Source organism: Pteropus vampyrus, unplaced genomic scaffold, assembly GCF_000151845.1.
Source record: "Pteropus vampyrus isolate Shadow unplaced genomic scaffold, Pvam_2.0 Scaffold144, whole genome shotgun sequence".
NCBI classification, from domain to species: Eukaryota; Metazoa; Chordata; class Mammalia; order Chiroptera; family Pteropodidae; genus Pteropus; species Pteropus vampyrus.
The window spans coordinates 4,098,329-4,118,495 of NW_011888925.1; the positions used below are offsets into that span (position 1 = coordinate 4,098,329).

The 20,167-nt window shown below is 35.2% G+C and overlaps 1 protein-coding gene across 3 annotated transcripts in view; it reads left to right on the top strand.

The window, feature by feature from the left end:
* The window catches only part of LOC105298008 (lysine-specific demethylase 2A-like), a 60,941-nt gene extending 41,682 nt beyond the window's left edge, over positions 1-19,259 (top strand). For all 3 annotated transcript variants that reach the window (XM_011368986.2, XM_023535785.1, XM_023535786.1), the window contains 6 exons: positions 8,064-8,202; positions 8,862-8,940; positions 9,383-9,429; positions 14,285-14,463; positions 18,667-18,773; positions 19,124-19,259. In XM_011368986.2, the coding sequence (XP_011367288.1) occupies positions 8,064-8,202; positions 8,862-8,940; positions 9,383-9,429; positions 14,285-14,463; positions 18,667-18,773; positions 19,124-19,229 (657 nt within the window). In that variant the 3' untranslated portion in view covers positions 19,230-19,259. The remainder of the gene's footprint in view (positions 1-8,063; positions 8,203-8,861; positions 8,941-9,382; positions 9,430-14,284; positions 14,464-18,666; positions 18,774-19,123) is intronic.
* The last annotated feature ends 908 nt before the right edge of the window (positions 19,260-20,167 follow it).

A 20,167-nucleotide genomic window follows, 5' to 3' on the forward strand; every position in this document is an offset into this window, starting at 1 on the left:
TAATTTTGATGAAGTCCAGTTTGTCTGTTTTTTTCCTTTTGCTTTTGATGTCATGTCCAAGAAGTCTTCGCCAAATCCAATGCTGTGAAGATTTCTCTCTTGTTTTCTTCTAAGATTTTTATTGTTTTAGTTCTTATGTTTAAGTCTTTGATCCATCTTGAGTTAATTTTTTTTTGTGGTGTAAGGTAAGGGTACAGCTTCACTCTTTTGCATATAGATATCTAATTTTCCCTGCATCATTTGTTGAAAATGTATTTAATCTTAATTAAGTCTTATAGCTACATGTGGCTAGTAGCTTCTATATCAGCACAGATCTCGATGATCATGTAATTTTTCTCCTTTAATCTGTTAATATGGAATTACATCAATAGATGGAGTGGAAATTCTCAGAACTAACAAAGTGCTTTTGCATTTGTGGCACATTATAGTAGTTTATTAAATACTTAACTTTTTTAGTCATTTGTTTATGCTACCTTTCATATAATATCAAAACGGCTATAGAAATTGTTTAGAAAAAGTTGTGTTCTCTCAACAATGTTATTAAGCAGTGTCTTCTATTGGTCTACATCAGACTTTATTCTCATGTTATAAAAATACATTGCTTTATTTAAATATATATGTTGTATTACTTTTTTCTTTTACAGATTGCCAGTCATTTTTTATTGAGACAAAATTGATACACCATACAATTTACCCTTTTAAAGTATACAATTCTTTGAGTTTTAGTATATTCACAAAGTTGTGCAAACATCACGACTCCAAACATTCCAGAATGTTTTCATTACCCCAAAGAAACCGAATACACATTAGCGATTATTTCCTTTTTCTCCTCCTTCCAGCCCCTGACAACCACTAATCTACTTTCTGTCTCTGTAGATTTGCTTTTTCTGGACATTTCATATAAATGTAATCATGCAATGTGTGGTCTTTTGTGATTGGCTTTTTTTCCACTTAGTATTATGTTTTCTTTATTTCTTATTCTTTTTTCTTTCCTTTTTCTTTTCTTTTTCTTCTTCTTCTTTTTTTTAACAAAAGCCAAAATTATTTATTCACCAGGCCTAGGTCTTTTTAATAACAGAGCCAGGCAGCGTGGTACATGGTTGGGTGGAAGCTCCTTGCAGGCAGGGGTTTTGCGTGCACTGCAGCGGGGCTCTGGAGAGGTTAAGCCTCACTCTTCCAGGTGTGGTCCAGTGTCCAGTGGTGCAGAAGCTTGGGCTCAGGCCCAGCCCTGGACCAGCTAAATCAAAATGTACATGTTAACCATGTCCTCACATGATTCGTGGGGTGGACTCCGGGAAGAAACATTCATCTGATGTGAACCCCAAGAAGGAATTTACCTGCCGAATTGGAATCCGCATGGTCAACTGAGGGCCCAGATTTTATAAATAATTAGAGTCTAGCTGCCATTTGCTGTGACAGGGGCTCCTCTGTATATCCTGAGAAGAACCTAAGACTATTCTTGGCTTTCTGTACTATATGCCCACTTGTTTAAACGCTTGTTTAAACTGAGTCAACCGCCATAGGGAAACCCTGGTTTTGTTTCTACGGACTGAGACCTGCCCTGTCTAGTCAGAACTGCATAATGCAATTTGGTTATCTCATTTACATAAAATGAACCTAATTGGGAACCTGGGCAGGAATTTTCACTATAAAAGGATGCCTCCCCTTTGTCTTGGTGGAACACAGTTTCTTTTATTTGCGTTTGTTTATTTTCTTTCGGTGGAACAAAACTTAGGTTGCTACCTGAATCTATATCTCCTGGGCTACAGCTTATTTTGCTCAAATAAATGCTTATTGTTCTTTATTACAGTCTAAAATTAATTTTGGTTTACAGTGGAAACTGTAGCCACATAGGCACAGACTTAAGTGAAGCCACCTAACACTCCAAATGTTTTTGTAACTGTCTTTTTTTCACTTAATATTATGTTTTCAAAGTTCATCCATATTATAGCATGTGTCAGTACTTCACTCTCTTTTATTGCTAAACAATATTCCATTGTGTGGATATACTATATTTATCCATTTCTCAGTTGATGGACCTTTGGGTTGTTTTTACCTTTTGGCTATAATGAGTAATGTTGCTATGAACATTTGTGTACAAGTTTTTGTGTGGACATATGTTTTTCATTCTCTTGGGTATCAGATACCTAGGAACAGAATTGCTGGGTTATATGGTAACTCTGTAACCGATCTGAGGAACTGCCAGGCTGTTTCTCAGGGGCTGTATTATTCTGCATTCCCACCAGTTTTATGAGGGTTTCACTATCTCAACATCCTCACCCAACACTTATTATCTGACTAATAGGTGTGAAGTGGTATCTCCTTGTGGTTTTGATTTGCATTTCTTTAATGACTAATGTTTTGATGGTCAGTTGTATCTTTCAGAAATATGAATTCAAATCCTTTACCTGTGTTTATTTTTTGTCTCATTATTGTCAGAGTTCTTTATATATTCTAGATACTAGACCCTTATGAGATAATATTATTTGCAGATATTTTCTCCCATTCTGTAGGTTGCCTTTTACCTTTCTTGATAATGTTTTTTGAAGCACAAAAAGTTTTAATTTTGAAGTAGTCCAGTTAATCTGCTGTTGTTACTTACACTTTTGGTGTCATATCTAAGAAACCATTGTGTAATCCAAAGTCATGATGACTATTTACACCACATTTTCTCCTAAGAATTGTATAGTTTTAACCTTTACTTTTAAGTCTTTGATCCTTTTTAAGTTATTTTGTATATGTATGGTATGCAGTAGCAATTCAACTTAATTCTTTTACATGTGGACATCCAGTTGTTCCAGCCCCATTGCATTATTTTCGCATCCTTGTTGAAAATCAATTGGCTGTAAATGTAAGGGTTTATTTCTGGATTTTCAGTTCTGCTTTACAGATGTATATGTCTGCCCACATGCCAGCAACACACAGTCTTGATTACTATAAACTTATAGTAAGTTTTGAAATGAGAAAATGTTATCTCCTGCTTTGTACTTCTCTTTCAAGATTGTGTTGACTATTCTGGTTCCCTTGCATTTCCTATGAATTTTAAGATAATTTTATTAATTTCTTTAAAAAAGCATTTGAGGTTTTGTTAGGGATTGTATTGAATCAGTAGATCAATTTGGGAAGTATTACCATCTTATATAATAAGTCTTTCAGTCCATGAACATGAGATGTCTTTCCTTGCATTAATTTAGCTTTTCTTTCTTTCAACAACGTTATGCATTTTTCCAGTATTCAAGCCTTGGATTTCTTTTGTTAAATTTATTCCTTAGTATTTTTTTCATGCTATTGTAAATGGAATTGTTTTCTTAATTTTATTTTTGGATATTTTATTGCTAATATATAGAAATGTAATTGATTTTATTAGCTCTGAAAGTTTGTTATTGTTTTTGTGGATGCCTTACAATTTTTTATGTAAAAGATCATATCATTGTGAGTTGAGAAAGTTCATTTTCCTTTTTCTAAACTTGTATTTCTTTTTCTTGACTAATTTCCTTAGCTAGGACCTCTAACACAGTGTTGAACAGAGTGACAAAAGCAGATATTCTTGTCTTGTTCCTGATATTAGAAAACTTTCAGTCTTTTACCATTAAGTGTGATGTTAGCTGTGAAGTTTTTGGTAGATGCCCTTATCAGCTGAAGGAAGTTCCTTTCTATTCCTAATTTGTTGACATCATGAAAGGTGGATGAATTTTTGCAGATGCTGTTTCTGCATCTGATCATATGTTTTTTGTCTTTTATTCTATTATATTACTTTTTTAATAAAAAAATAAAAAGTATTAAAAAAAGATAGTTTGGGGATCCTGAGGACCCCAATGCCTATCATTAAAAGTTAACAAATATAAACTATTGTCTTCCACTGTTTCTTTTTTATGTGTGCTTTTTGAAAAACAATGTTGCAATATTATAGGTGTAATTTCATGGGCTGGTTTTTAAACTTAATGTTTCAAAAGTACTTTTCAGTGTTATTTGTTAAAATCATGTTAATGGTCACATTATATTCACCAGAGTATATGTTAGCCTTGGATAGCTTTGCCATTTTTCTACATGGTAAGTCTGATTTTATCTGAACTGACCCTCAGAAAAATGATTTTTCTCTCTTTCTCACCCCATTCTACTCTCCCAAATGTCTGAGAGGCAGATGATTGCATCAGTAACTATTTTCTGCTCAGAATTACTGCTTTCCTGACTCTTTATATGTTACTTTTAAATGTATTATGTAAACACATTTTGGAAAAAATATCCTTTACCACCTGTTTTAAGAAAGAGAATGCCAGAAGTTTCTATGTAATAATCGATAACTGTTTACATCTAGTTTTGCATCATTGTCTTTTCTTCAGCTAACCATCTAGGAGAATACTAGTCTAATACCTGTAACCCTTCAGCTTGATTTATCTGTCAGTACTTGAGTTAATCTAAGTATTCCATTTATGTGGCCATTTTTACCATTTAATATAGTTAATTACCACTTGATCAGGAGGCGAATTTTTAAAGGCAGTTTTACATTCTTTTATTATTTGGATTCTGGGAAACATGAGTTTGCTATATAGTTTGATCATCTAAATAGAATAAACAGTAATTGGTTATTCTGGAGTACAGCTCATTGTTAAACCTGGAAAGTACAAACTGCTTTTGACTGAAAATGTAGTTGGAATAGATTTCAGTGTTCAGTTGCTGCCTATTTACTGTGCTACTGGGTTCAGTGAGGGCTGGCATCTATGGAAGGCCAAAAACATCCTTTTAGGCTCCCTAAAATCACTTGTATGAAAAGCACCTAAAATAAAATAGTACAGCACTCTAGTAAACCATTTTGACTTATTTGGTAATATTGGCAGGCTGGAGGAGATTGGTGGCTGCTTTTCTTAGTATTTAAGTGGACTTGGCTTTCAGGTTTTACCTGTAGCAGATTGTGTTACTGCCTACTGATTTCCCGGTTCTTGCAAGGATTGAATGTTTCTAAAGCACTTAGAGATTTGTTATAGACATTTACTTTTATGAGGGTTTACATTAAGACGAGGGGAGGAAAAAAACTTATCCTTGACAATCTTAAACTGACATGAATAATTTTCACATTAGTGCTGACTTCCCAGTTGCAGCAATCAAAAGGAAAGCAAGAATTCAAATTCATTTTCCTGTTGTTTTTAAGAAATGGGCATAGTTTGGCTGGAATGAGAGCCTTTGCTATATCCTTATACTCCCCCAAATTGAAAGGCAAATAGAAGAAGGATTCTTCTTGATATAGGAAGAAGAAAAGCATGTAAGAAGAAAGGAAGGATGGGGGAACTTCTGGCTACCATGTTAGAAATGTTGGGATAATCAGGGTGATAATGTCCTACTGACTGAAGAAGAATCGGTAATGGCAGACCTAGGAAAGTTTGAAGTTTGAAAACATAACGGATTTGACAAGCATATTAGAACTTATAGATAAAAGAATACTTTAAAAAGTGATTAATACTTTAAAAATACATTTATTCTGATGGTATCGCCTTTGCTGTATGACATACTTGGAAATTGTCCTTTGATGTTCATTTAAAAGACAGATATATGAAGTAAGGTGAGAGTTGCCTTTCAAAAAAACTCCAAACCCATGTAAGAAATTGTCAGTGAAAATACACCCCTCCCCAAATGAATATTCCTAAAAATATTATGAGCAGTGATACCATTATTGGAGTAAGCGAAAGGTCTGTTAAAATCAAGTCTTCTTTTGGCTTTTGAGTTGTGACTTAATGGCAGTAAAGGTGCTAGGTTAGGAGCGTTACAAGGCTTTTTGCTAAATGAGGGAAAAATGCCAGCTGTCCTTCAGTATTTCTACCGAAACTGGTAAGTTGAATCTTGCTTTTCTCTGGTGTGTAGCAGTTAACTTTATTTCCTTTAATTTTTATTTCTTGTGACTCATTTCTGCCCTTTTCTGACGCCCATTCCCTAAGAGACCTTTCGCCAGTGTCTCATTTTCTTATGTATTTATGTAAATTCAAGTGCCATGAAATCAATTTTAGATCATCAGTATCTAACTTTAATTTCCAGTTTGGGCTTTTCTTAGCACATACTAGGACTGGACTATTTTCCTTTTGCACTTACCACTCCCATACCAATTGTCCCCTATATATGTATTCAAGAGATATCAGCAATATTTTAACACTGGCTAAAGTAAAATATACCAAAAGATAAATTTGCAGCATAAGCAACATGTTATCTTTTTAAAAAAATTAATAGCTTGTGAAATATAATTCACATACCATGAAATTCACCCATTTAAAGTGTATAATTCACTGGTTTGTAGTATATTTACAGAGTTGTATAAATATCACCACTACATAATTCCAGAACATTTTCATCACTTCTGAAATAAATCCATTCTATTAGTGGTCACTTTTTTTATTTCTATTTTTTATTTATAGAATTATAAGTTATCCTATAAATAAGAAAGCCATATGATAAATTCTAATCCGAGATATGGTTTACCACAGAATTTCAGGTCGTTTCCAAAAAGGAAAAGCAATTAAAAGAGTTTTAAAAGAAAGAAAAAGAAAATAGAGGAAGAGATATGAATCTAAGTTTCCCTTAGAAAAGTCTTTGAAGTGAAATGTAATTGTTCTAATAAATGCTTAATGACCGTTATAGAAACCACATGGGTTACCATTTGATAAATAGTTATAAAGAAGATAGGAAAACTGCTCTTCAAGACAAAAATTATATAATATTTTCATAGTGAAAGTTAGGCAAAATGTTTTGGAAATTCTTATAATGGTTCACTTTAAAAACAAATTCAGCAGTTCTGAATTACTTAATATAATTACAGGTTGGTTTTATCTGTGAAAACCACATACAATATTAAGTATTAGTACATAACCAACAATTATATAGAATACTGTACCAAGGGAAGATGCCTTTCTTGATGGCAAAATGACAAATGTAAACTAAAACTATACAGCATTGAAAGGGGGCTCGCCATCATTCTCTCTGATTTAAGTCAACTGTCAAGAAGAAAACCTTAACTGTCACTTCTTCTTCCTCCCATTCCCCAGCCCCTGGCAGCCACTCATTTACTTCAGTCTCTGTGGATTTGCCTATTTGGGACATTTCATGTAAATAAAGTTATACAATACATAGTCCTTTGTGTTTGGCTTCTTTCACTTAATGTTTTCAAGATTCTTCTGTGTTGTAGCTCATATCAGTAAGTACTTCATTCCTTTTTATGACTAAATAATGTTCCATTACACACACACACACACACACACACACACACACACTTGAGAGTGGAATTGCTAGAACTTCTAAAATGTATTCTAAAGTGGCTGCACCATTTTATATTGAGGGTTTCTGTTTCTTCACATTCTTGAACCAACACTTATTATTCTCCACCTTTTTGATAATAGCCATCCTAGTGGGTATGAAGTGCTATTTCATTGTGGTTGTAACTTGTGTTTCTCTTAATGGCTAATGATATTGATCTTTTTCATGGGCCCATTGGCCGTTCGTGTATCTTCTTTGGGAAGACATTATTCTTAAAGCTAAAAGTTGTTTGATGGTGTCGCTGTTTGGAATGATATTGTTTAGCTGAACTTTCTTCCTTTATCTGATGTTAAAGAGTTTTTGCTTTGTTAATTCAAATGTGTTAATCTATTTTTGAAGGTCGTTTTAGAAAGCTAATCTAGGTGTAGCTTTCCCCTATGAAAAAAATTATATTTTGTATCCTGGCCTGAGATGTCTATGAAGACAGTTTGTTCCCACTTCAGTAAGCAATAATAGACAAATAAAATGTTTGGTAGCCCCTATTTGGTCAAATTTTTATTGTAAATTTATATCTCTAGGCTGAAAGTTAGCAGAGGGAACAAGTCCCAAGGAGGGAACCCAGTGGCTCATTAAAATTTTGTTATACTCTGTACATTCTGAGAACACTAATTGACAGTTGAGAGAAAGATCTATAAGGCAAGGAAAATTGATGCTTGACATAGCAACCGAAGTTGAAAGCAGCACTTTGCACATGTCAGGGAAACTATAGCCACTTTTAGATAGGCATGAAAAAGTACACGATTTCATCCTTAATGATCATCTCTCCCCAGCGTGGTACCATGCGACGACGCTACGAAGATGATGGCATTTCAGATGATGAAATTGAAGGGAAAAGAACTTTTGACTTGGAAGAGAAACTCCACACCAACAAATATAATGCAAATTTTGTTACTTTTATGGAAGGAAAAGGTCAGTATCATTTTGGTTCAGACCTGCAGCTCCTTGATGTAGAAAGTTGTAGACCCTGGGAACTGTGGGCTCAGTGTCTATGCAGTCAAAATATTGCCTGTCGATGCTGTGATGCTATTTATCTTTATTTTCTCTTATTATACATTGCCAGTCACAGCCCCAGACCCCCCACCCTCAATTCTCCAACCCTGTGAGTCAATCTCTATTGTATTAAAAGCAGCAAGCGTTCATTAGGGCAGTAACATTGTTGGAATTTTTCTCTAAAGGCCTCTCTTCCTTTTTCTCTCATCCCTTTGTTTGGGTTTGATTATTAATAGTACAATAAAACCTCTTTTATACATATACCTGCCTCACCAAAACCGAGGTGTGTGATTCCGTGTGTATCATGCAGCTTTGCTCCTTGGCAGACTGACGGGGATGTCATGGTGTGTATTGCAGTGGACAGAATTAAATTTTTGGCTATTAAGAGACAGGGTGATGATAATTTCTGCCTAGGAATTATGAGATGATTTGTTAATAGCACTACTCCCTGTTGGTTAAATTATGGATTTACTATGGAAATAAAGACTTAGCAAACTCCTGAGCCCTGCTTGTCAGTTATCTTTTTCCAGCTTTTTCTGTCTCCTGCCTTTCTAATAATTGTTTTCCTATGGTGACAGATTTTAATGTAGAGTATATCCAGCGGGGTGGCTTAAGAGACCCTCTGATTTTCAAGAATTCTGATGGACTTGGAATAAAGTAAGTGTTCTTGGCTTGATTGGATATGGTTGTAAAATGGCCATGTTACACCTAGGGCTACAGACAATGCAGTATTGATAATTGATGATAATTGAGATTGAAAATTGAAAATAATTTCCCATTTAGTTTTAAAAGGGTGTATATTTCTTTTGTTATGAAAACAATTCATGGTTGTTATAGGTAAATGAGAAAATATAGATGAACTAAAAAAATTAATTTAAATCTGAAATATACCCTGCAATAATCGCTGTTAACATTTTGATGTACATTCTTTTTTCTTGTGTATGTATGTACATACGTAATCGTTTATATTTAAAATATATTTTAAGCCTAAATAAGAAGATTGATGTGTCTCAACTGGAGAGTTCTTAGTATTTTAAGAAAAGGCACTGATGACAGTAGTTATGCTTCCCATTTATACTTACTGGTATTTGTTTTACAGGATGCCAGATCCCGACTTCACTGTGAATGATGTCAAAATGTGTGTGGGTAAGTATTAAGCTTGTGGCCTTTGTGTTTTTGAGGCAAAGATTTTAAACTTAAGACTGAATCTTAAATTTGAGATTTGAAGGCTTAGGAACATTGATGTATCTTGCAGTAATTTTTTGATTAGAAGCTACTATTTAGCAACTGAGAATTTTCTCAAAGGGGGTTACAAAGTTACTTCATTTAGCACTCAATAGACATAGAACATTTGAACCTCTACTGCATTTTCACCTATCATTTCTATCTCTGTGCCTGCCCCCTTCTCTTCATGAAGAGCCTGCCTTCCAGGGCAGCCTGCCCAAGAAAATGAAATTTTGTATCTGAGCCAAGAATGAAGCTTCATTCATATGTGATTCTCTTTCTTCCCCTGAAAGGAGTAGAGAAAGTTCCAGGAAATTTTTACCAATACTACATTTGGTAACTTGAGCCAGGCTTGAAACTTTGTAAGCTGAGAAGTAGATACATTAAAATTTCTCTTTATTGGCTGGTTAACTTGAATCTTTAATCTGATTTATATTTTATTATATTCAAAATTTAGGAAAATAAAGCAAATTAGAACAATCTAGTTAAAGAAGAAAACTTCTGGGGCCCTGAGACACGCTAGGATCTTCAGGAATTTGGAGATGGTCGCTCTCCTATACACAATAAAGCAGTAATGTGGATTAAAATCTTTTAGAAATGTTTCCAACAGGACATGAAACAAAAGTTTTCTGATACTTTCCTCCTAACACTACAACTTCCTCTGTGTTGAAGCTCCAGTGCAATCTCTTGCTTTAGAAAATTAAATATTGCAATACTATCTCTTGGCCACTTGAGGGCCCTTTTTTAGACAGCCAAATAACTCTTCTGCTTATCCAAGAGGTGAAAGTCACTGATATAGCTCAGGTAGAGGAAATTTCTCTAATTCCCTGTATTTTTCACTCCCTCACTGTTTCTGTGTTAGATTCCAGCCATCTGCCTGTCACTGTGTAGTTTTGGATTAGCCAAAGCACATGTACCTAGCACAGCCCTCTGGAGTAGAGGAGGTGCTCAGTAAATTTGATGAGTAAAACACTTTTTGCTCTTCACAAGGCAGGGCTTTCTCACAGGGCCTCAGAAAACCTCCTTGCGTACTTATTGGTCCATCACTTGACTTCTTTTCCTAATGGACCTCCAGGACAGTTAATTCCCTGGATCTGTAAGGTAACGGATCACTACATCTTTTCTCTATTGGTCAAACATTCTTGTGGGTTTGTGGTCCACCAGTTATTTGCATCAGAATCATCTGTGATACTTGCAAAAAAATATAAACTTCTGGATCTTATCATAGACTTACCCAGATTTCTGAGCTATACAGTTATAAGGACTTAATCACTAGTCTTCTTTTGAATTTCTTCCTACTTTTTTCATTTCTCCAATCATATGCTTACTGCTAATAATGCTATTTGGAAACCCTTTGTAGCCTTGAATTTTCCAGATACATTTGCGAATGGTCACAGATATTTTTTGCTGTTGTTTTAAATAAAGCAATGATTGTATCTAACCTAACAGACTTAAAAATGTCAACCAATGCCTAACTTTATGTCAAAGTTATTTAAAGTGTAGATGGTCCTTCCCCCTGCCCCCTTTGGATAACCAACGATTGTGAGAATGCAGTGAACAAATATTGGTGACTACAATAATCCGTTATCACTACATGCTCTTTGGCTAATCCAAAGCCAAAGTAGAATGTTGCATTTCCAGTGTCAGTTCACATCCCAAAAAGAAGCAAACTATTCTATCATGTAAACTTTATGTTTATGGGATATATTGGTTGAGAATATGGGCTCAAACAAAACTGTCCAGGTTCAAATCCCAGCTCCACAAATTACTAGCTACGTAACCTCAGACAGGTTACTTAAATGTGAAGTGCTTACAACGGAGTCTGGCACTTAGTATGTGCTCAGTAAATATTAGCTATTATTATGTCACTTTATCTAATTGTACTGGTAGCATTGGCAGAGTGGAACTGCTTTTGCTTTGTCTACCTTCTTGAAGGAAAGCGTTCACTTTAACTGTTAATTTTTTTATTGTAAAATGCAGATAACATAAAACTTAGCATTGTAGAATTTTAAAGCATACAGTTCAGTGGCATTACTATATTCACAACGTGCAGCCATCACTAATATCTAGCTCCAGAACTTGTTTATCACCCCCAGATGGAAACTCTTTACCCATTAAGTAGTCACTCCACATCCCACCTTCCCTCAGGCCCTGGCAGCCACTAATCTGCTTGCTGTCTCTGGATTTGCCTATTCTGGACATTTCATATAAATGGAATAATAAACTATGTAGCCTTTTATGTCTGGCTTCTTTCACTTAGCATAATGTTTTCCAGGTTTCCTTAATTCATTTTTATGGTTGAATAATATTCCATTGTGGGTGTACCACATTTTGTTAATTCACTCATCTGTTGGTGGACATATGGGTTACTTCCACCTTTTGGCTGTTGTGACAAGAACAGCTTTGAACATTCATGTAGAAGTTTTTGTTTGAACACCTGAGTTTGATTCTTTTGGATATATACCTAGCAATGGAATTGCTGAGTTACGTGGTCATTCTATGTTTAATTTGTTGAGGAACCACCGAACTGTTTTCCACAGCAGCTATGCCATTTTATATTCCTACCAGCAACGTCCGAGGCTTCTAGTTTCTCCGTATCCTTACCAGACTTGTTGTTTTACCTTTTTTAAAAAAGCGTGTGTGTGTGTGTGTGTGTGTGTGTGTGTGTGTGTGTGTGTGTGTGTGTGTTGTGGCCATCCTTAATGGGTGTAAAGTATTTCAAGTCAGTTTAGATTTAGCATTTATCTTTTTCTTCCAGTATATAGAGTAGTTTGGTCCATTGCCTTATATTATCAGTTATATTTTTATATGTATTCTGCCATGTCTACTTTGTTGTGGCCATATTCTTATCCTCTTGCCTAGTACCTTTTTTCTTTAAACTGTAAACTCTTTAAAGTCAGGGGACTAGATCCTAATACAACTTGGTATATCTGCCAAGGCTAGGTATGTAGTAAGTATTTATTAGTCTCTTAAAAGTTGAACAATATTTTAATTTTATTAAATGTATCGGGTAACATTGTTTAATAAAATTATATAGGTTTCAAGTGTATAGTTCTGTAATACATCACCTGTATATTGCATTGTGTGTTCACCACCCGAAGAATAATACTCTTTTTTCTAATAATTTTTTTATTTTTTAATTATAGTTGGCATACAATATCACATTAGTTTCAGGTATACAACATAGTGATTAGACATTTATATAACTTATGAAGTGATCACCCTGATAAATCTAGTACCATATGTAGTTCTTACAATATAATTGACTTCTTTACGCTCTACTTTACATCCCATGACTATTTTGTAACTACTGATTTGTACTTCTTAATCTCTTCTCCTTTATCACCCACCCATCCTTCCTTCTCCCATCTGGCAACCATTAAAATGTTCTTTGTTATCTATGGGTTTGTTTCTGTTTTGTTTATTTATTCTTTAGATTCCACACGTAAGTGAAATCATATGGCATTTGTCTTTCTCTGTCTGATTTACTCCACTCAGCACAATACCGTCTAGGTCCATCTATGTTGTTGCAGGTGTCAAGATTTCATTTTTTTATGACTAATAGTCCACTGTATTTATGCACCACCTCTTTTTTTTATCCAGAACAGTGTTCTTAATATTCCAACAGCAGTTTTTTATTCTCTCCCTTTCTTGACCGCCATTTTCTTAACTTTTTAGCTGTACTGCTTTTCCATATCTTATCTTCATACTATTGCCTCTGTTTTGTATTTTCTCTGTTGAATCTTTCTTGCTGAAATTCTATTTATTTTTCAAGGCCCAACTCAAATGTCTTTTTCGTCTCTTTTCCTAAAAGCTTTCTCTGCTCAATCTAATTTTTTTAAAAAAGATATTTTCCTTTATTTTTAACTACTGTTTGAGCACCTACGTTGTGTTAAACATTTTACTTCATTGACTAAATTCTTACAGTGGCCCACAAGGTGATATTATTCCCAAGTTATAGAAGACGATATTAAGGTTCAGAGCAGTTAAATAACTTGCCCAAGTAGTATTAGAGCTGAGATTTAAACTTAGATCTCTTTGGCTCCAAAGCTGTTGTTTTCTTCCCCTACTATTTTATGCTACCTCTTGTGGCATTCTGCCTTTTGTTGTAGTTGTTATGGTTGGTTGAGAATCTGATGTAGATAGTTCTTTGTATCCATCATGTTACTTTCTCATTTAGTAAATATTTGTGGAATGCATGAAAAGGGGAGTTTATATTAGAAATACTTGACAGGTTTGGGAAATAACCCTTTAAACAAAACAATGGACAGATTCAAATTTAATCTAATAGTCACTAAATAGTGGATCTTTTCTTCAAATTGTGGAATGGATTAGGTTCAGTTTCAAACCTGCATCAGAGTGGTGGAGCTCGGTGGATAAGCACATTGACTCTAGAGTTGGGCTACCTGGGTTTTTGTCTTTCTTTGTCCTGCTAGTTACCTAACACCTGTTTTCTCTACAAAATGGAGACTAGTACTTAGCATTTAGAATTGTTAGGATTGAGTGAGATATTGAATATGAGATTCAGCGCTTGAACATATAGTAAACATGCCGTAGGGAGTGATTGTTGTTTTTAATATTACTTGTTGTCTTTCTCATTTTCTGTGATTGTATTTTCTGTTGATTATCCATCTTCAGGTCACAGCCATCTCCTTGTTTATGAATACTCTGAATAAGAAAGGATAGTTTGTTTCCTTCCACTTGTATTTTATGTTCTTGTTTTATTTTAAGATATTGGTGGCTCAGTAGAGATTGATTGATGCGTCTTTTTTGGCAGGGAGTCGTCGCATGGTGGATGTCATGGATGTGAACACACAAAAAGGCATCGAAATGACCATGGCTCAGTGGACACGCTACTATGAGACCCCAGAGGAGGAGCGAGAAAAACTCTATAATGTCATCAGCCTGGAGTTCAGCCACACCAGGCTGGAGAATATGGTGCAGCGGCCCTCCACGGTGAGTCTAGCCGTTTTCTCCACACTGCCATTGTTACCAAAAGGGTTGTTTATATACTAGGAGAATTTATTACTGTTTGTACATACGAAGATGAAGATAAACAAGACAATTTGATGAGAATAACTTGTATTTTCAGAAAGTTCATCATTTTACAAGATTGCTGAATTTTATATAGAGAGGAGCCATTCTGATTTGCATCACCAGCAACTTAATTTAGGATCATTGGCCTTTGCACATAATGGAGAAGAGACTTAAAATTCACTCTTGTAAGAACTGTCAAAGGAAGTTTGTCTAATAAATTTCTGTCCTATAGGTTTACACTTGCTGAGAACCTTGGGAGAAAACTGGTTTAGAGGCATGTGATTATTTTATGAGCTAATCTCTTGAGTAGATTCTACTGGATGCCTGGTAGCAATAAACTGATCATTCGGCCTGAGAGAAAGTTAGTTTTTGATCTTTACTGATCCAGGATCTGCCTCCTGAAGGTAGACACTTATCTTACCCATTTCTTGGCACAGTAGCGGCTGCCTACAGGACGCTTAGAGCACTTACTTTGCTGCAAGAGATTGGTTTTAGTTTTGAAATATACATGGTCATTTTTGGACCATTTTTAGTCCTTTGATTTGTGATCAGAACTTAACTTTTGTCAAGTATTTCACCTGGAACAGCAGAACTTGGAATGTACTAATTATTTTTTTAAGAAATGTGGTAATTGCTTTTAATATTGTTTTTTATATATGTATGTACACACACATACATATACACACATACCTACACACCTTCAGCTTACTAGCAGGTTGCATTATTATCACCAATACATTGATATATGTAGACCAACGGGAAAATGTTCACAGTATTTCATTATTATCTGAACAGACAGTATAATTTTTGTCATTGCTTCTTGTTACTAGAAATGCTGTAACTAGAATTTCTCATTAAGAATGACAAAAGTCCTTTTTATAATAATTATTATTTGTTTGGTCATATGGAAATACAGGTGGTTAGAATTTAGCCTTTATTAGCCAAACATGATTTACTTAATAAAGAATTCAATTAGAGAAGCATGTAATAATCACAATAACATTGTTTATAAATGCATTCTATAATAGTTTCAGAATTTCAATTTAATACGATTGTAGGTATAAAATTAAAACTTGAACTGGATCATATGTTTCCATTCTTAAAGTTTAGAAATGTGTTATTCACACTTGAAGCCGCCTTTGTAACATCTTTAAAAGTTTATTCATTTAGTTCCTAGTTTTAATGATAAAAATACTATGTCATTTTCTAAAAATTAGAAAAATACTGTACCATTAAATGGAGGAATAGAACCTATGGAAGGGCTCAGAAATAGAAAATTTTCTAGAGGAAAAAGGACAATGCATAAGTATGTTTTAGGGACCTAAAAGATGATTGAGCGAGCTATTACCAGAGAGATTGAGTGAACTATTACCAAGGTCACCTCCTAAAAGCAAGTAAGCTTTCTGTGACTTTGCTCTGTAAGCAGTAACATGCTTCTTCCACTGGGGTCTGATTTACTTACTTACTTTTTCCCCACCTCCTACAATGTATCCCTCCATTTATCTAGATCTTTTCTAATATATCTTCATAATGCTTTTTAAAAAACCAACTTTTTTTTATTGAGACACAATCTATATACAATAAAATGTATGCATTTTAAATGTACATTTCAATGAGTTTTGAGAAATGTATTTATTCGTGTAATAATCTTTTACATAAACTAGATAATGTCTTGTTCACTTTGACCTTCACACCTTAAGAATTAGCTTATTAGTTTTAAGTGCCCGCCACATGCTATGCTAGGTGCTGTGGAAAATAAGATCATTCTTATCCTCAAAATGCTTAAGAGTCTCATGGGGAAGAAAGATTAGGAAAAAAGCATTTATATAAACCGCAATATGGCAGTGCTTCAAAAGTGAATAAATACAGAGTGTCATGGGAGCCAGTAGGAAGGACCCACTTAATCTAAACTGGAGGAGAACTGGGGAAGCTCTGTGGAGGAAGTGATACCTAAGCTTGACATGAAGGAAGTGATGAGGCAAAGAGAAGGAAGACTAGAATTCCAGGTAGAAGGAATAGAATGTGTATAAGTAGGTGCAAGGCAAGTAAGGTGGGCAGCTTTTAAGTGCTCATTGTGGGTGCTAGCATAAAATGGGATTCTCTGGTGAGACAAGCAAGATCATCTATCGCTGTCATTCTAGCAGCAGCTGAGAGGTAGATAAAAAATAGCAACAGATAGAATATGCAGATTTCTTTGGTGATGTGGAATTTAGTTCATGGAAGACCATGAACTCTTTTTGCATAGTGTATGAGTAGATTAGATCCTAAATGTTGCATTTATTGCCAATTTGGCCCTGTATTGGTGCAGAACAGGTAGAAACTGGTGATTATCCCTACTAGAGACTTACTCTCATATGGATGAGGCCATTTAGCAAAAAGCCTGTCCATCTAGAGCCTAAAGACTAACCTAAGGAAAAAAATATGAGCACCTTACCACAGTATTCTCTTGGTAGTCAGACGATGCCTAATACTAGCAAATAAAGGGAGGCCAGGATGAGTGACTTACTGCTGCAGGTGAGAAATCTGGCCAAAGAAATTAAGCTTTTCTGAATTGAACACTTGCTAAAAAATATTCATGTGTTTCTAACTTTTCCTCTCCTCTTCCAAATGTAAGAACTTAATAGCGTATTGATAAGTACAATTATTCATTGTTCTGTTAAAGGCTTTCCAAAGGATAATACCAGGAGATAGGAGATCCTGACCGCTACATTAGAGAACAGAAAGTAGACTTCGAGGGAAAGAAAGGAATCTGGGTTACACCAGTATTCTAGGCCCAGTGGATGCTTGGTTAAAACTGTTAGCTCTCTAAGCAGAAATTCTTTGAAGTGGAGCATCCAAGTTAACCTTCATAGTTGCCCCTTGTCTTGCTTGTTTCAACTTGCTTGTCATTGGTGCTCACTTCCAAACACTCCCACAGTTTACATCTGAGTGTCTGTTGGACACACTTGCTTCATAGCATTTTGCACAGATTGTATGCATTTGTCTAGATGGAATATATATTGTAAAAGAAATAAATGATCAAATATATAGATGATGTTATAAAGCTTACCAGATAGGTATTTTTTACAGCCATAAGTTAATTATTTGCAACATCAGTGCAGTGCTGGATTCATGGTTGTTTGGCTCACTTTATCTTAGGGTTCAGTGTTTGGGGGCAGGATATGTTACAATGCAGTGTGAAGTGTTCACATAAGTTTATACTGCTTTTGTTTCTCTTTTCTTTCAGCACATGTTTCAAACATTCCTAAATTCTGATAACATTATTTCAAAAAAAAATTTAACATGTGCTTACATAGAATCCTCACAATATCCTTTGAGGTAATTATCCTCATTTTACAGATGAGTTCCAGAGGTTGCGTATGATCTCCAGAAAACATGACCGACCTGGAACTTCTGATTCCTTTCCTAGTAGATTCTATAGCACATTGCTCATGCGAGGCTTCAAATCCCTATTGGATTTCTTTTCTTTCTTTCTCCCTCTCTCCCTCCTTCCCTTCCTTCCTTCCTTTCTTTTTCTTTTCTTTTCTTTTCTTTTCTTTTCTTTTCTCTTTTCTTTTTATTTTTCCTTTCTTTCTTTCTTTTCCTTTCTTTCTTTCTTTCTTTCTTTCTTTCTTTCTTTCTTTCTTTCTTTCTTTCTTTCTTTCTTTCTTTCTTTTCTTTTCTTTCTGTCTCTCGCTCTCTCGCTCTTTCGCTCTCTCTTTCTTTTCAACATTTGGTATCTTAGTTGTTCTAATAGTGTTATATCTTTGGTAAGTTTATAGGTACCTTCCAGATAGTGCCTCTTATTGAATCAAAAAAAATTAGAGTTGATTATACCAGTGCTGACACAGAAGGGAGAGTTTGGTTATACACTACTGTGAAATTTAATGACTTCATTTTGATTAGTGCTATCTTTATGATCATATTGATGGAACCATTAGTCTTTATTCTCACTGAATAATTTTTTCTAGAATGTTTGCCTATTGATGCTAAGGTTCAGCAACAGCTTTTTTTAGTTTGCTTATAATTAAATTGTAGTCTTTCAATATGTATTTTGAGAACTTCCATTTTTATTGACTTTCAAATTCTCTTTAATCCCAGCCCTTCCTTTGAAGCCTAAATGTTTCCTCCTCCTTTTTAAAGGTGGATTTCATTGACTGGGTAGATAACATGTGGCCAAGGCATTTGAAGGAAAGTCAGACTGAATCAACAAACGCCATCTTGGAGATGCAGTACCCCAAAGTGCAGAAGTAAGTGGCTTACCCTGGATTTTCCAGATATGCTATGGGAGACCAAAGTGACAGCAAGGAGTGGTTCTTCCTTTAGGAGCTTTGCTTCATGTCCTAAATGATCAAAAAGCTACGTTGTTTAAAGAGTAGCCTCTACAGTTCCAAAGGGAAGAGTATGTAATAGTACCATAGCCCATAATCACATAGTTAATCTGGTAATGTGATAACTTGAGATTGCATTCCTCTCACTGACTGGGAGTGGATTTGGGTGGAAGATAGAGGAAGTACACAAGGGGAGAATGGGGCATTGTGGTGGGGCAAGTCGTCTTTTTCTCGTCAGTGCACTAATGCTGCTGCTTTTTTGGGATCAGGTACTGTCTAATGAGTGTTCGAGGCTGCTATACTGACTTCCATGTGGACTTTGGTGGTACCTCTGTTTGGTATCACATCCATCAAGGGGGAAAGGTACGGTCATAGTTGCGATGGGGGTTGGAATCTGATGCTGGTTCTATGACTTTGCTTCAGTTCATGCATGCTTAATACCCTAGAAATGAACCTATTAGGACATTGTCCCCACTTGTATCTAGAGAGAATCATAGATTAAGTTGACCTTGGTGAGAGTTCAGTAGAAATTAGTATTCATCTTGTCCACTATTATGCCAGTATCAGCACAGTACTTAGTAAACCTCAAGAGTCCTGTTTGTAGATTCCCAAAGCAGAATTCTCCAAATGAAGGCAAGGAAGTAGTTTTAGGAGGACAAGGTAATTTTTCTACGTGAATGTGCAATAAAATAGCAGAAGGGAGCACAAATTTTGGATAGCTTTGCAATGAAATCAGCAAATTGGGATCCAAACCACCTTTTCCTATATGGAGGCATTGGTCTGAAATGTGACCAGAGGAATCCTTTAAGTCCTGTCTGAAGCTATAAATAGATTTTGAAAGATATTCTCATTCATAAAGAACTGTATTTCAGCTTGTCATTGTTTCCGAATGCTGTATGAGAATGGACATCTAGAATTATTATCAGTGGTTTATAGTATTATACTCTTACTGTTATCCTTTTCCCCCTTACTTAGAAGTGAATGCATTTGTGAGAGGAAAGTAAAACTGGAATGAAAACAGATAAAACTTTTAAAATGTGAGGTCCTAATCTAGAACAACTGTACCTCCAAATCCAAAGTCATTTTATTTACTTTGGATCCATTTAAATGGTATGTTAAGTTTTATCCTTTTGGTCTTGGTTGTTGCTTTAGAACAAAGCAACCCAGGCCTGTCTCTTAAAGATTTTGTACTTAAGTAACTTTTGGCGCTAGAGAGGTGAAACAGCCGGGGGCGAATAAGGGACCGCTTAGGTAACAAGGCAAATGCCCCATTTCTCTGGGAGACCTGGATGGGTTCCTTGTTCTACAATCAA